At 49.6% G+C, this 18,178-nt stretch overlaps 1 protein-coding gene across 1 annotated transcript in view; it reads right to left on the bottom strand.

Annotated features, from left to right (window-relative positions):
* Positions 1 to 18,178, bottom strand: part of LOC147111545 (uncharacterized) — a 156,652-nt gene that overhangs the window by 38,121 nt on the left and 100,353 nt on the right. The window contains exon 3 of the mRNA XM_085999899.1: positions 13,297 to 13,399. Within this exon, the coding sequence (XP_085856025.1) occupies positions 13,297 to 13,399 (103 nt within the window). The remainder of the gene's footprint in view (positions 1 to 13,296; positions 13,400 to 18,178) is intronic.

Consider the following 18,178-nt stretch of genomic DNA (forward strand, 5'->3'; position numbering starts at 1 on the left):
TGTCAGGAGACTTATGAAGCCCCTCCCAGTCAATGACATGACCACAGTACGAGATCCGCTTCTGGAAGAACTCAAATTTCTGCCGATTTACTCTAAGTCCATACTCTTTCAGTCTGTTGAGCACCAGTTCCAAGTTAGCGAGATGCTGTTCATCACCATCACCTGTGATCAGAATGTCGTCCAGGTAACATTGTGTGCCTGGAATTCCCTGTAATACCTGCTCCATGGCCCTCTGCCAAATTGCTGGAGCCGATGCCACACCAAAAACCAGCCTATTGTACCGGTACAACCCTCGATGCGTGTTGATCGTGAGGTATTGGCGTGACTCTTCTTCAACCTCCATCTGCAAGTACGCCTGCGCCAGGTCTATCTTGGTGAAGTGTTTCCCGCCAGACAGTGAAGGGAAAATATCCTCAATCCGTGGAAGCGGATACTGCACCGTATGAAGCACCGGATTAACGGTGATTTTGAAATCTCCACAGATGCGAACCTTCCCTGGATCTCCTGGCTTATTGTTCGCAGGACGTTTCATAACGGGAACAATGGGCGTAGCCCACTCACTCCAATCTACTTTAGACAGTACCCCTGAACGTTCTAGTGCTTCCAGCTCCGCTTCAACCGCAGGTCGTATTGCATAGGGTACCGGTCTGGCTTTAAAAAATTTTGGTTGTGCCTGTTCATCAATCTTGATGTTTGCCGTAATTCCTCTCAGTGTTCCCAGTCCCGGCTGGAACACCTCTTTAGCCTCATCCAATATTCTGGACAATCGTTTAGGTTTGACAGCTGTTTCCCCGGAATCTACCGTTAGTGCTTTCAAGGAGTGCCAGTCCATATTCATTTTCCTAATCCACTCCCGTCCTAGTAGTGGTGGACATCCTTCAGGTAGCACATATAAGTCCATTACTTGGCTTCCTTCGCCCTTGTGGACCACTCTTTGCCCCGTGTACATTTTCAATATAATCTCCGTATCCTGTAAGGGAATATGTTGGAATAACCTTCTGTAATCTTTCTTATTCATGACCGTCAATGCCGATCCAGTGTCCAATTCCATTTTTACTTGGACTCCTGCTATCTTAAGAGTGACCCAAATTGTCTGGAGGTCTGTATCCTTACCAACGTTGTGTATTCTTAAGCTATCCAGTTCATTACTGCTAGCGTCTGAATCTGACTTCTGTTCGGTCAAACTGTTCTTTGTCACCTTGTGTACCTTTGCATATTTTCCTTGCGGTGACTTTTTATTGCTGGTCTTCTTTCCTGACCGGCATACTTTAGCTATGTGGCCAAGCCTGCCACACGTTCTGCATTCTTGGTTTTTAAACCAACACTGGTTCTGATCGTGCGTTGTCTTTCCACAATGATAACATTTGACAGAACTCAAACCCAATTTGTTTGTACCGAGTTCCGGTGGCCGTAGCTGCATTACTGCCGTGCCTCTCGCTGCGGCCTCGTGTGCTGCTGCCATAATGACCGCCTTCTCGAGAGACAACTCATTCTCCTCGAGCAGTCGCCTTTGTGTATCCTGTTTAAATAAACCACACACAAATCTATCTCGAAGTGCCTCTGTCAGTCCCGTTCCAAACTGACAATATTTTGCTAGCTTACGTAATTCCATCAAATATTCAGCATTGCTTTCATTTTGCAGCTGTCTTCTATCGTAAAATTTAAATCGTTCCGCTAGCATCAGCGGCGTAGGGCTAAGATGATTTTTTAGGACAGTAACAATCTGTTCGAACGTCTTATCCGTCGGTTCATCTGGTGATAACAGGTATTTCAATTGCCCGTATGTCTTCGCACCCATTAAGTTTAGTAATGTTAGTGCTTTATCTGCCTCAGGAATTTTATTTGCCTTACAATAGTTTTGTATGCGTTCTACATACATAGCCCAGTCTTCTATATCACTGTCGAAGGCATTAATGTTCCCATGTTTAGGCATCGTAGCAATTTATCGTATTTTTAATGTTATCTAAGATGGCGGCTTCCCGCTCTTGCCGTCGTCCTCCGCCCACAAAATGGCGGTTTTCCCGCGCTTGCCGGTCTTCACCCGTCCCCCGACGCTGTCTCCGCTTCACCGCGGCTCTCGCGCCTTCAGTTTCCCCAGACGCTGCGCCTTTAGCCCGAATGCGGCCCCTATCTCCGGTCGCGATCGATGTCCCGCGCTGCGCCTCTCGCTCGAAAGCGGCCCGGCCCTTATCTCTGGTCGCGATCGACCTCACCGCCCTTATTCCTCCGTCTTCCCAGCCCCGCCTGTACAGCCAACGTGGTTGACTTTCTGTCGCGTCGCTGCCCGGCTTACCCACCACGAGGTAGTAGAAGAAGCTGACAGTCGCTGATGGAGGCTTCGAGGTCAGGATGTCTTCTGCACTCCGGTTGCTCGATGCCTGCCGCTCGACGTGTCTTACCGTAGGTAATGAGGGTGGAAACCTCTCTTCGACGTCCTGTCTGTGGACGAAGTCGCCGTGGAAATTACTGCAGCAGGGTAAGAATCGGACTCGTCGCCACTGTTAAGTCTGTGTGTTATAGTGAGAATTACTACACAGACCACAAGAGTAAATTCAACAGGTCTTTACTGGTTGGAGGTCGGACTATACTGAATACAATATTATTACACTATGCTTATATACCGGTGTGGTCACCACCGGTATTACGTATACAGCAGCCAAAGAAGTAGTACCTTTCTTAAGGTGGACCAGGCTTAAGTTCTCTTAAGGTGGAACAGGTTACATACACCACATACATTAACTCACTGATTCATCATTTCTAATGTGGAGAGGCGTAAAGAAAAAGATGTGCTACATACCTATGTACCTACCTACCTATCTATCTATGTATCTGTCTATCTGTATGTCCATTGATCTCTTTCTCTGTCTAGTTATCTAAAACAGAACGGGAATACATCCCAGGGTCACTCCAGCAGATGGCACTTTCCCATCACATTCAGTTCACCTGGGTCACAATGAGGGAATTACATTGATCCTTGCTTTACCAGGGCAGGGGGTGTTTGCCTACATAAGTTATTATAATTCTTGGTGTAAAGCGCTTGAGCTGTTCCAATATTATATGACACTAAATAAATTGTATCAATTCAACTGCCTTTCGTACCTCAGCAATGGTTCCCAAAGAAACCCCTCCCTTACGTACTACTGTTACATGGCAACAGTGCTGAGTGAGTTTGGCACACCATTGATGCCCCTTAGGGGAACTCTGGCCCTGGGCCAGCTCATTGGACCCAATCTACAGTGATTGCAGGACTCGCATTGTTTGATAGCAGTCATTCCATCAATGATTTGGAGTCAGCTTTATTCAAGCATGATGATGGATAATCCCTCCTGGTCAGCTAACAGCAGGTGTTCAGTTCAACGGTCCCTTCCGGTGGAGCTCCTTTGTTTCTCTGCATAATGTGAGCTCTTGTGCTATTAGGTCCCATCCAGACTTAGGTGGGGGATGGGTGGGGACATACCTTATGTTTTCAGCCTGTACTGCTGTAGTGTTCAGGCAGCATTCCTTGGCTCTCACTACGGCATGTACTTGCACAGGCATGCTGTGACTCCTGGAATCAGGGACTTGCTAGTTATTTTTAGCAGAAGAAACTTGAACGCAAGGCCACTGTTGAGCTTCAGTCTAGATGATTCCTTAAAGTACCTACTGGGAACACTTATTTCCAGTCGGACTCAAACTGGATAAGTAAAACAACTTTGTGCTTGTCCTTAGTTCGAGGTGAAGTAATGTCTCACCATTCACTCCAAGTGACAAAGCCACTTCCAAGGTAGCAGGCAAAAATGGACAAGTCCGGAAAGTGGTGCAAAAAGTACATTTATCTGTGTCATAAAAATAACTGAAACTTATCACTAACATTTGTTCATATATCCATGTGCATACCCTTGTGCATCTAGGATTGTGCCTTTTTTCTTTTCCAAGTGCTTCCATGAGTCGCAACCCCTGTGGCTTCAGCAGAGGTGGAGGCAGGTGCTTACTTCTCTGCTGCGACTGCTTTGAAACATTTGGCGGACGTCCTCTGGGTTTTGGAGCCTGTGAGGTTCCCGCCAAAGAATACCCCTCCTACAGCTGTGCAGGGGTACACTCGGTCATCGGGATCCAAGGAAGCATGTGGGGCTCTGACTGAGGGTTCGACAATGGGGGAGAAGCGCTTTGAGAAGAGCCCCCACTTCCTTGTCCCCTCTCAACATCATCTCTCTCATGGGCCACCCGTACTTCCCTGTTAGGAAGGAGCTGGAGAGTACCTTACTGCACAGCAGTGGGGCGATGAATGCCCAAGTCTATGTTTATATCCCTCCTAGAGAGGAGGTCTATGAGCATCTGCCATCTGATGTCCACAGCAAGCATGTGCTCATGTGACTGGCGCATTTGATGCTCCATGCAGGTGGCTATCCTTTCCCTGGAACAGTACATTATCGCCATCGCTTGCGAGATGGTGGTGCTCATGTTGAAGATGGACTCTGCCATTCTCTGCAATTTACAGACATTGCGGCTGCAAAAGCTGCCAGATCTTCATGCAATTGTTACTACCCCTCCAAGATCACCCTCTTTCTCAATGGCCCCCGAGGCTCAGCATCTGCATGCAGCTCAGCGGAGCTTGAAGCGTTCTGAGCCCTCTGCCGAGGAGTCTCTACTGCTCACTTGCTCACTTGTGACTTGTGAGACACCAGGTGTTCCGGTACAGCTACAACACTGGCATCTATCCGACAATGTGGAAAACTGCTATGTCCTGTCTACAAAAAGCAGGACAAATCCAATCCAGCCAATTACTCTCAATCATCAGCAAAGTGATGGAAGGTATCATCAACAGTGCTATCAAGCGGCACTTACTCACCAATAACCTGCTCACTGATGGCCAGTTTGGGTTCTGCCAAGACCACTCGGCTCCCGACCTCATTACAGCCTTGGTCCAAACATGGACAAAGGAACTGAATTCCAGAGGTGAGGTGAGAGTGACTGCCTGTGATGAAATATATTCCATTCATCACTGCCTGTGGTCGGTTTCAGTGTCATTTCCCTTCCCCCAGTCCTCATTGTATTATGTATTGGAATGTGCTGGAATGTGCTGTGTGTAGGGCTCCGCCCATACCCGGCCCCTTTTGTAAGCTGGCTCAGTGTGGCCTCAGCCTCCAGAAGGAAGACATCTCTCTCTTTTACGTGTTACTTTCTAAGTTAATAAAAGCCTTATTTTGTTTCGCTAACATCGAGTCTCAGAACTTATTGAGGCACATCACTGCCCTTGACATCAAGGCAGCATTTGACTGAGTGTGGCATCAAGGAGCTCCAATAAAACTGAAGTCAATGGGAATTGGGGTGGAAAACTCTCCACTGGCTGGAGTCACACCTAGCACAAAGGAAGATGGTTGTGGTGGTTGAAGGTGAATCATCACAGCCCCAGGACATCGCTGCAGGATAGTGTCCTAGGCCCAACCATCTTCAGCTGCTTCATCAATGACCTTCCCTCCAACATAAGGTCAGAAATGGGGATGTTCGCTGATGACTGCACAGTGTTCAGCGCCATTCGCAATTCCTCAGATAATGAAGCAGTCCATGCCCGCATGCAACAAGACCTGGATGACGTTCAGACTTAGGCTAAGTGGCAGGTAACATTCACACCACAGAAGTGCAGACCTGCGCGGGAGCATCCCGAGGCGGCGGAGTATAAGAGGGAGCAACCAGAGGCACCGAGGCCCACAGCCCCAAGACCGGAGAAGCAGCGGACCTGCGCGGGAGCAACCCGAGGCGGCGGAGTATAAGAGGGAGCAACCAGAGGCATACCAATCCAGGTTCCGGGAGAGAGGTAAAAAGTAATCCAAGTGTGACGTCAGCAGGAAGCAGGTAAGTGATTGGTTGGTGAGTATTTCCCTCTTTTCAATACAAGCTTGAATTCTGTGGTGTTAAATTTCTAGGGTCTCTGTGTTGTAGTGGGGACAGTTGGCAAATAAAGCGCCCTAGAGTATACCTGTAACTGGGGTGTTGAATAAATTTTTTAATTAATTAAAGGAGTAAGTCATGGCAGGAGAGCTCAGACCCGTGTTCTGCTCCTCTTGCTCCATGTGGGAAGTCAGGGATGCTGCCAGTGTCCCTGATGACCATGTGTGCGGGAAATGCACCCAGCTGCAGCTACTTGTAGACCGCATTGCGGCGCTCGAGCTGCGGGTGGATGAGTTTTGGAGCATGCGCGATGCTGAGAGGGTCGTGGATAGCACGTTTAGCGAGTTGTTCACGCCACAGAGTAGGGCTGCACAGGCAGAAAGAAATTGGGTGACCATCAGGCGGAGCAACAGAGGCAGGCAGGAAGTGCAGGGAACCCCTGCGGACATCCCCCTTTAAAACAGGTATACCAAGTTGGATACTGTTGAGGGGGATGACTTACCAGGGGAAGGCAGCAGCAGCCAGCTTCCTGGCACCAGGGACGCTTCTGCTGCTCAGAAAGGGAGGAAAAAGAGTGGGAGAGCAATAGTGGTAGGGGATTCTATCGTAAGGGGAACAGATAGGTGTTTCTGTGGCCGCAAACGTGACTCCAGGATGGTTTGTTGCCTCCCTGGGGCCAGGGTCATGGATGTCACTGAGCGGCTACAGGGCATTCTTAAGGGGGAGGGTGAGCAGGCAGAGGTCGTGGTCCACATTGGGACCAACGACATAGGTAGGAAGGGGGATGAGGTCCTGCATCAAGAATTTAGGGAGCTAGGTAACAGATTAAAGAGCAGGACCTCAAAGGCTGTAATCACTGGATTACTCCCAGTGCCACGTGCTAGTGAGTATAGGAATAGGAGGATAGAGCAGATGAATGCATGGCTAAAGAGTTGGTGTAGGGGGGAGGGTTTTACTTTCCTGGATCACTGGGCCTGCTTCTGGGAAAGGTGGGACTTGTACAAGTCGGACGGGTTGCACCTGAACCAGAGCGGGACAAATATCCTTGCGGGGAGGTTTGCTAGCACTGTTGGGGGGGGTTTAAACTAACTTGGCAGGGGGATGGGATACAGAGGGGAGCTGAAATAGGGGGTGATGTGCTGCCAATTATAGAGAAAAAAACAAGTCAGCTTGGTAGACAGGGCAAATATATAAGGGCAAGGCTGGATGGCATCTATTTTAATGGAAGGAGTCTTGCAAATAAGGTGGATGAACTGAAGGTGTTGATAAACACATGGGAGTATGATATTGTTGCTATCACGGAGACATGGTTGAGGGAGGGGCAAGACTGGCAGCTCAATATTCCGGGGTACAGAATCTTCAGGCGAGACAGAGGGGGAGGTATAAGAGGAGGGAGTGTCGCAATATTAATTAAGGAGTCAATTACTGCAGTAAGGAGGGATGATATATTAGCAGGTTCCTCTAATGAGGCCATATGGGTGGAGCTTAAAAACAAAAAGGGGGCAAGCACTTTGCTGGGAGTGTACTATAGGCCTCCAAACAGTCAGGGGTAGATAGAGGAACAGATATGTAGGCAAATCTCAGAGAAATGTGCAAATAATAGGGTAATAATGGGGGATTTCAACTTCCCCAATATTAACTGGGATAGTCAGAGTGTGAAAGGCACAGAGGGTGCAGAATTCTTAAAGTGCATCCAGGAGAGCTTTTTGAGCCAGCATGTAGAAAGTCCTACAAGAGAGGGGGCGGTACTGGACCTAATTCTAGGGAATGTGGCCGGCCAAGTGGAAAAAGTGCTAGTAGGTGAGCACTTTGGTGACAGTGACCAAAATATGGTGAGATTTAAGGTGATCATGGAAAAGGACAGGGATGGGCCGGAAATAAAGGTTCTAAATTGGGGGAAGGCCGATTTTAATAGGATAAGGCAGGATCTGGCCAAAATGGACTGGGATCAGCTACTTGTAGGAAAATCCGCATCGGGGCAATGGGAGGCTTTCAGAAGGGAGATTGAGATCATACAATGGCAACATGTTCCCGTAAAGGTCAAGGGTGGTTCCAAAAACCACAGGGAACCTTGGATGTCAGGGGATATACGAGAATGGATTAGGAAAAAAAGGAGGGCTTTTGGCAGATACAAAAGGCTAAAGACGGAGGAAGCCCTAGAGGAGTACAAAAAGTGCAGGGGGATAGTTAAAAAAGAAATTAGGAGATCAAGGAGGGGCCATGAAATAACACTGGCGAGCAAAATAAAGGAAAATCCTAAGATGTTTTATAAGTATATTAAGGGTAAGAGGATAACTAGGGAAAAAATAGGGCCCATTAGGGACAAAAGTGGCAATCTGTGTGTGGAGCCGGAAGATGTAGGAAGGGTTCTAAATGAATTTTTTGCATCTGTTTTCACTATGGAGAAGGACGATGTAGACATAGAAATAGGGCGGGGGGACTGTGATATGCTCGAACATATTAACATCGAGAGGGAGGAGGTATTGGCGGTTTTAGCAGGCCTAAAAATGGATAAATCCCCAGGCCCGGACAAAATGTATCCCAGGCTGCTGTGTGAGGCAAAGGAAGAGATTGCGGGGGCTCTAACACATATATTCAGGACCTCTCTGGCCACAGGGGATGTGCCAGAGGACTGGAGAACCGCTAATGTAGTACCATTATTCAAGAAGGGAAGTAGGGAAAAACCAGGGAACTACAGGCCAGTGAGCCTAACATCAGTGGTAGGTAAATTATTGGAAAAAATTCTGAGGGACAAAATTTGTCTCCACTTGGAGAGGCAAGGATTAATCAGGGATAGTCAACATGGCTTTGTCAAGGGAAGATCATGTCTGACTAATTTGATTGAATTTTTTGAGGGGGTGACTAGGTGTGTGGATGAGGGTAACGCAGTGGATGTGGTATACATGGATTTCAGTAAGGCCTTCGATAAAGTCCTGCACAGGAGACTGGTCAAGAAGGTAAGAGCCCATGGAATCCAGGGTGCCTTGGCACATTGGATACAAAACTGGCTTAGTGGCAGAAGGCAGAGGGTGATGGTCGAAGGTTGTTTTTGTGACTGGAAGCCTGTGGCCAGTGGGGTACCACAGGGATCGGTGTTGGGTCCCTTGCTGTTTGTGGTCTACATTAATGACTTGGATATGAATGTAAAAGGTATGATCAGTAAGTTCGCAGATGATACAAAAATTGGTAGGGTTGTAAATAGCGAGGAGGGTAGCCTCAGTCTGCAGGACGGTATCGATGGGTTGGTCAGATGGGCGGAACAGTGGCAAATGGAATTTAACCCGGAAAAGTGCGAGGTGATGCACTTTGGGGGGACTAACAAGGCAAGGGAATACACAATGAATGGTAAGACCCTAGGCAAGATGGAGGGTCAGATGGATCTGGGTGTGCAAGTACAAAGATCCCTGAAGGCGGCGGAACAGGTGGATAAGGTGGTAAAAAAGGCATATGGGATACTTGCCTTCATTAGCCGAGGCATAGAATATAAGAGCAAGGAGGTTATGATGGAGCTGTATAAAACACTGGTTAGGCCACAGCTGGAATACTGTGTGCAGTTCTGGTCACCACACTACAGGAAGAATGTGAATGCTTTGGAGAGGGTGCAGAGGAGATTCACCAGGATGTTACCAGGGCTGGAACGCTTCAGCTATGAAGAGAGACTGGGCAGATTGGGTTTGTTTTCCTTGGAGCAGAGGAGGCTGAGGGGGGACATGATTGAGGTGTACAAAATTATGAGGGGCATAGATAGGATGGATACTGAGGAGCTTTTTCCCTTAGTGGAAGGGTCAATAACTAGGGGGCATAGATTCAAGGTAAAGGGCGGGAGGTTTAGAGGGGATTTGAGAAAGAACTTTTTCACCCAGAGGGTGGTTGGAGTCTGGAACTCACTGCCTGAAAGGGTTGTGGAGGCAGAAACCCTCACAACATTTAAGAAGCATTTGGATGAGCACTTGAAATGCCATAGCATACAAGGTTTGGACCAAATGCTGGAATATGGGATTAGATTAGACAGGGCTTGATGGCCGGCGCAGACACGATGGGCCGAAGGGCCTCTATCCGTACTGTATAACTCTATGACAATGACTATCTTCAACAAGCGAGAGTCTAACCACGCCCCCCTGACATTCAACGGCAATACCATTGCCGAATCCCCCACCATCAACATCCTGGGGTCACCATGGACCAGAAACTTAACTGGACCAGCCACATAAATACTGTGGCAACAAGAGCAGGTCAGAGGCTAGGTATTCTGCTGTGAGTGTCCCACCTCCTGACTCCCCAAAGCCTTTCCACCATCTACAAGGCACAAGTAAGGAGTGTGATGGAATACTCTCCACTTGCCTGGATGAGTGCAGCTCCAACAACACTCAAGAAGCTCGACACCATCCAGGACAAAGCAGCCCACTTGACTGGCACCCCATCCACCACCTTAAACATTCACTCCCTCCACCACCGGCCTACTGTGGCTGCAGTGTGTACCATCGATAAGATGCACTGCAGCAACTCGCCAAGGCTACTTCAGCAGCACCTCCCAAACCCGCGACCTCTTCCACCCAGAAGGACAAGGGCAACAGGCGCATGGGAACACCACCACCTCCAAGTTCTCCTCCAAGTCACACACCATCCTGACTTAGAAATATATCGCCGATCCTTCATCGTCGCTGGGTCAAAATCCTGGAACTCCCTACCTAACAGCACTGCGGGAGTACCTTCACCACACGGACTGCAGCAGTTCAAGAAGGCAGCTCACCACCACCGTCTCAAGGGCAATTAGGGATGGGCAATAAATGCTGGCCTTGCCAGCGACGCCCACATTCCAAAAACAAATTGAAAAAAAATTACTCTATCTTGCACAGAACCCACTGAGGTGTGCGTATCTGTGCTGGTGCTGGCTGCACTTGGATCTGCTGACGGTGCACCCTCAGGGGCTAGAGCTTCCTCTGAGGAGTCATCATCCTCCTGCGGCTGGACAGTGTGGCGGGGAGGCACTTGATTGACCTGTAGGAGAGTAAAGAAATTAATTAGAAGTGTTATAGTAAGAATGGGTAACGTTACAATTATGCACATGATGAAATTTCACTGGCTGCTGACAGCAGTCACCATATGAGTAACTGCTGTATGCCATGCGGCTGGATGAGATGTAATTCTGTCACCTGGTTGCTGGGATGTCCCCCCTCTCTCCGTCTCCCACCGCCAGCAGCTCTGCAACTCTAGAGATCTCCAGGGCCTCCTCTTCTGCTGGAGTCAATTGAGTGAAGACTGGAGGGCCACCCTCCAGTTCTCTGCCTCTCCCTATTGTTCTGGGCTCTCTTCTCCTGCAAGGGGGGAAAGAAGAGAAATTTGAGTGAGAGTGATGGAATGTTGGAATGTGTGCAAGGAATGGATGGGCTACATCTGTAGAGGGTGACTATGATGTAGTAGGGTGACATTGCCAAATGGCCTCCTCCTGTAGTGTTACTTTCTATGATTGCATCAAGATGAAGGTAAGTGTCAGGGGTGGTTAGTCAGATGTGGATGTCAGTAGGCACATAGACAGAGACAGATGGGTGGACCTGCAAGGTAGTTTGGTGTGAGGAATGACGTGCAGAAGTAAGCTTTGGATGGCAGAGTGATGGGGATATGGTGACAGGCACACCAGGATGTAGGTGAGTGTGACATTGCACCCACCTTTCCTGACCTCATGAGGTCATTGAATCTTTTCCTGCACTGGATCCACGTCCTCCTGAGAACATCCCTGCTGCTGACCTCCTCTGCGATCTCCAACCATGCCCTTTCAGTGTCTTTTGCACCTATCACCAGGGAAGCGGACCTCCCTACGTGCTCTCACTGCCTGCACCAGAACATCGAGGAATGCATCTCTAATTCTTGGTTCGGCCCTCTGCCTTTGTGTATCCATGACCGACACTTTTATAAGCTTTGTAACAGTAGGCAGACCTCTGGAAATCACCTTGAACACTCCTTCACCAATCTTCAAATGAGATGTGTGCAAGGCCGTTATAAATATCGGCACTGGAAACGAGTCATCATTGACGTCATCAGACCTGCTCCATTTAATAGGGTCGGGAAACGTGCATGACTGGATTAACTGGGGCCATTAAGTTAAAGTTGCACTGAAGAATGCGCTGCTCACAATATTGGGCTCCTGACCCACTATGCGGTCCGTACGCACACAACCTGATTCCAGCCTAACTCACTTAACAGGTATGTGTTACAAAATATTCATTAAAAAACATCTCAATGTATGGGTATATTTAAAATCTGTGAGCATTTGTAATTATTCCAAGAAATAGACAAAATGATGAGAAGGAAAGAGGTTTGGTGCTGGAACAAGCTGATATCTTCGCAGTTTTATTGTTGAGTATTTTTACACGGATGAGAGGAGCCCGAAGCACAATTGTATAACCTGATTGGTATCAAACCTGTAAATTCTGCAGCTACTGATACTTATTATCTCTAATTCTCTACCTTTTTAACTGAGCTCTTATCTGTGTATTTTCATAAAAATGTAATGTTGAATTTCGTGTCATGAAATTCAACATTACATAGATGGAAATTGATAATGACACATTTGGTTATGAATAATGAGGAGAGGCAATATGAACTAAATGGTACAATTTCAAAGGGGGTGCAGCAACAGAGAGACCTGGGCTGTATGTACACAAACCTTTGAAGGTGGCCGGACATATTGAGAAGGCTGTTAAAAAAGCATATGGGATTCTTGGCTTTCTAAATAGAGGAAAAGAGTACAAAAGCAGGGACTTAATTTATGTGGAGAGACTAGAGAAGCTGGGGGTTTTCTCCGTAGAGCAGAGATGGTTAAGAGAAGATTTGATAGAGGTGTTCAAAATCATGAATAGATTTGATAGAGTAAATAAGGAGAAATTGTTTCCAGTGACAGAAGGGTCGGTAACCAGAGGACAGATTTAAAGTGTTTGACAAAAGAACCAGAGGCAACATGAGAAAACATTGTTTTACACAGCGAGTTGTTGTGATCTGGAATGCACTACCTGAAAGGGTGGTGGAAGCAGATTCAATAGAAACTTTCAAAAGAGAATTTGATAAATACTTGAAGGGAAAAAAATTACAGGGCTATGAGGAAAGAGCAGGGGAGTGTGATTAATTAATAGCTTTACCAAAGAGCCGACACAGGCACGATGGGCTGAATGAACTCCTTGTGCTGAATCATTCTATGTTTAGATCAGGTAATGTCTATCGTTTCACTCTACGGCAATAAAAGCCATCAGAGGTTGGCACTGCAGCAAAAGTAGTTTCCATGGTAACCAAGTTGTATGGTACTTTCACAGAGATCATCTTCCAATGAGTATACATGGGAAGTGGCACTGTGATCCCTTCTGTACACCTGAAGCCCACTAATGTGCCCATATATTTCAGCCTAAGTATGTAGACCAGGTTTTACAACATACTTACGTTTTATAAAAACATCTTCCGCAGCAAATAGCCCCTGAGATTATTACGATTCCAAATAGTGCAAGAATTGCAATCGAAAGGTTTGACAACCCATTTATTCCAGCTGGAAGATGGAGACAATATGAGTTGTTAATAGAAATGAAACAGATACAGCTTGAAATCAGTGCGCAGAGGACACAGATAGGATTCTGAGGAGTTACATTGCATTTCTAAGAAATAAAGATTTCTTTAAAAAATGTACAGCTCTGAGTGTATTACACTGTGGAGTGCACAGCCATGTAGGACAGGCACCGCGCCAAGTGCGACACTGCCGGATACTGCGTCAAGTGTGACATTGCTGGGTACTGTAACAAGTGTAAAACTGCTGGGAGCTGCGTCAAGTGTGACACTGCTGGGTACTGCACCAAGTGTGACACTGCTGGGTACTGCACCGAGTGTGACACTGCTGGGTGCTGCACCGAGTGTGACACTACTGGGTACTGCACCGAGAGTGACACTGCTGGGTACTGCACCGAGTGTGACATTGCTGGGTACAACACCGAGTGTGACACTGCTGGGTACTGCACCGAGTGTGACACTGCTGGGTACTACACCGACTGTGACACTGCTGGGTACTACACCGAGTGTGACACTGCTGGGTACTACACCGAGAGTGACACTGCTTTATACTGCACCGAGTGTGACACTGCTTTGTACTGCACTGAGTGTGACACTGCTGGGTACCACACCGAGTGTGACACTGCTTTGTACTGCACTGAATGTGACACTGCTGGGTACTGCACCGAGTGTGACATTGCTGGGTACAACACCGAGTGTGACACTGCTGGGTACTACGCCGAGTGTGACACTGCTGGGTACTGCACCGAGAGTGACACTGCTGGGTACTACACCGAGTGTGACACTGCTGGGTACTGCACCGAGTGTAAACCGGTGGGAACTACACCCAGTGTGACACTGCTGGGTACTGCACCGAGTGTGACAATGCTGGGTACTACACCGAGTGCGACACTGCTGGGTACTGCACCGAGTGTGACACTGATGGGTACTACACCGAGTGTGACACTGCTGGGTATTACAGCGAGTGTGACACTGCTGGGTACTGCATCGAGTGTGACACTGCTGGGTACTATACCGAGTGTGACATTGCTGGGTACTACACCGAGTGTGACACTGCTGGGTACTACAGCGGGTGTGACACTGCTGGGTACTACACCGAGTGTGACACTGCTGGGTACTGCACCGAGTGTGACACTGCTGGGCACTGCACCGAGTGTGACACTGCTGGGTACTGCACCGAGAGTGACACTGCTGGGTACTACACCGAGTGTGACACTGCTGGGTACAACACCGAGTGTGACACTGCTGGGTACTACAACGAGTGTGACATTGCTGGGTACTACACCGAGTGTGACACTGCTGGCTACTACACCAAGTGCGACACTGCTGGGTACTACACCGAGTGTGACACTGCTGGGCACTGCACTGAGTGTGACACTGCTGGGCACTGCACCGAGTGTGACACTGCTGGGTACTGCACCGTGTGTGACACTGCTGGGCACTACACCGAGTGCGACACTGCTGGGTACTACACCGAGTGTGACACTGCTGGGTACTACACCGAGTGTGACACTGCTGGGTACTACACCGAGTGTGACACTGCTGCGTACTACACCAAGAGTGACACTGCTGGGTACTGCACTGAGTGTGACACTGCTGGATACTGCACCGAGTGTGACACTGCTGGGCACTGCACTGAGTGTGACACTGCTGGGTAATGCACCGAGTGTGACACTGCTGGGTACTGCACCGAGTGTGACATTGCTGGGTACTGCACTGAGTGTGACATTGCTGGGTACTGCACCGGGTGTGACACTGCTGGGTACTGCACTGAGTGTGACACTGCTGGGTACTGCACCGAGTGTGACATTGCTGGGTACTACACCGAGTGTGACACTGCTGGCTACTGCACCGAGTGTCACACTGCTGGGTACTACACCGAGTGTGACACTGCTGGGTACTACACCGAGTGTGACACTGCTGGGTACTGCACCGAGTGTGACACTGCTGGGCACTACACCGAGTGTGACACTGCTATGTACTACACCGAGTGTGACACTGCTGGGTACTGCACCGAGTGTGACACTGCTGGGTACTGCACCGAGTGTAAACCGGTGGGTACTACACCCAGTGTGACACTGCTGGGTACTGCACCGAGTGTGACAATGCTGGGTACTACACCGAGTGCGACACTGCTGGGTACTGCACCGAGTGTGACACTGATGGGTACTACACCGAGTGTGACACTGCTGGGTACTACACCGAGTGTGACACTGCTGGGTACTACAGCGGGTGTGACACTGCTGGGTACTGCACCGAGTGTGACACTGCTGGGTACTGCACCGAGTGTGACACTGCTGGGTACTACACTGAGTGTGACACTGCTGGGTACTGCACGGAGTGTGACACTGCTGGGTACTGCACTGAGTGTGACACTGCAGGGTACTACACCAAGTGTGACATTGCTGGGTACTACACCGAGTGTGACACTGCTGGGTACTGCACTGAGTGTGACACTGCTGGGAACTGCACTGAGTGTGACAATGCTGGGCACTGCACTGAGTGTGACACTGCTGGGTACTGCACCGAGTGTGACACTGCTGGGTGCTGCACCGAGTGTGACATTGCTGGGTACTGCACTGAGTGTGACACTGCTGGGTACTGCACCGGGTGTGACACTGCTGGGTGCTGCACCGAGTGTGACACTGCTGGGCACTACACCGAGTGCGACACTGCTGGGTACTACACCGAGTGTGACACTGCTGGGTACTACACCGAGTGTGACACTGCTGGGTACTAAACCGAGTGTCAAACTGCTGGGTAGTACACCGAGTGTGACACTGCTGCGTACTACACCGAGAGTGACACTGCTGGGTACTGCACCGAGTGTGACATTGCTGGGTACTGCACTGAGTGTGACACTGCTGGGTACTGCACCGGGTGTGACACTGCTGGGTACTGCACTGAGTGTGACACTGTTGGGTACTGCACCGAGTGTGACATTGCTGGGTACTACACCGAGTGTGACACTGCTGGCTACTGCACCGAGTGTCACACTGCTGGGTACTACACCGAGTGTGACACTGCTGGGTATTACACCGAGTGTGACACTGCTGGGTACTACTCCGAGTGTGGCACTGCTGGGTACTGCACCGAGTTTGACACTGCGGGGTACTGCACCGAGTGTGACACAGCTGGGTACTACACCAACTGTGACACTGCTGGGTACTACACCGAGTGTGACACTGCTGGGTACTACACCGAGTGTGACCCTGATTTTTACTGCACCGAGTGTGACACTGCTGGGTACTGCACCGAGTGTGACACTGCTGGGCACTACGCCGACTGTGACACTGCTGGGTACTAGACCGAGTGTGACACTGCTGGTTACTACACCGAGTGTGATACTGCTTTGTACTGCACTGAGTGTGACACTGCTGGGTACTACACCGAGTCTGACACTGCTGGGTACTGCACCGAGTGTGACATTGCTGGGTACTACACTGAGTGTGACACTGCGGGGTACTACACCGAGTGTGGCACTGCTGTGTACTACACCGAGTGTGATAGGGCTTTGTAATGCACCGAGTGTGACACTGCTGGGTATTACACCGAATGTGACACTGCTTTGTACTGCACCGAATGTGACACTGCTGGGTACTGCACCGAGTGTGACACTGCTGGGTACTACACCGAGTGTGACGCTGCTGGGTACTACACCGAGTGTGACACTGCTGGGTACTGCACCGAGAGTGACACTGCTGGGTACTGCACCGAGTGTGACACTGCTGGGTACCACACCGAGTGTGACACTGCTGGGTACTACACCGAGTGTGACATTGCTGCGTACTACACCGAGAGTGACACTGCTGGCAACTACACCGAGTGTGACACTGCTGGGTACTACACCGAGTGTGACACTGCTGGTTACTGCACCGAGTGTGACACTGCTGGGTACTGCACCGAGTGTGACACTGCTGGGTACTGCACTGAGTGTGACACTGCTGGGTACTGCACCGGGTATGACACTGCTGGGTACTGCGCCGAGTGTGACACTGCTGGGCACTACACCGAGTGCGACACTGCTGGGTACTACACCGAGTGTGACACTGCTGGATACTACACCGAGTGTGACACTACTGGGTAGTACACCGAGTGTGATACTGCTGCGTACTACACCAAGAGTGACACTGCTGGGTACTGCACCGAGTGTGACACTGCTGGTTACTGCACCGAGTGTGACATTGCTGGGTACTGCACTGAGTGTGACACTGCTGGGTACTGCACCGGGTGTGACACTGCTGGGTACTGCACCGAGTGTGACACTGCTGGGTACTGCACCGAGTGTGACATTGCTGGGTACTACACCGAGTGTGACACTGCTGGCGACTGCACCGAGTGTCACACTGCTGGGTAATACACCGAGTGTGACACTGCTGGGTACTACACCGAGTGTGACACTGCTGGGTACTGCACCGAGTGTGACACTGCTGGGCACTACACCGAGTGTGACACTGCTATGTACTACACCGAGTGTGACACTGCTGGGTGCTGCACCGAGTGTGACACTGCTGGGTGCTGCACCGAGTGTAAATCGGTGGGTACTAGACCCAGTGTGACACTGCTGGGTACTGCACCGAGTGTGACAATGCTGGGTACTACACCGAGTGCGACACTGCTGGGTACTGCACCGAGTGTGACACTGATGGGTACTGCACCGACTGTGACACTGCTGGGTACAGCATCGAGTGTAACACTGCTGGGTACTATACCGAGTGTGACATTGCTGGGTCCTACACCGAGTGTGACACTGCTGGGTACTACA

Source organism: Somniosus microcephalus, chromosome 10 (genome assembly GCF_052327205.1).
Source record: "Somniosus microcephalus isolate GS21.2 chromosome 10, FLI_Smic_1.0, whole genome shotgun sequence".
NCBI classification, from domain to species: domain Eukaryota; kingdom Metazoa; phylum Chordata; class Chondrichthyes; order Squaliformes; family Somniosidae; genus Somniosus; species Somniosus microcephalus.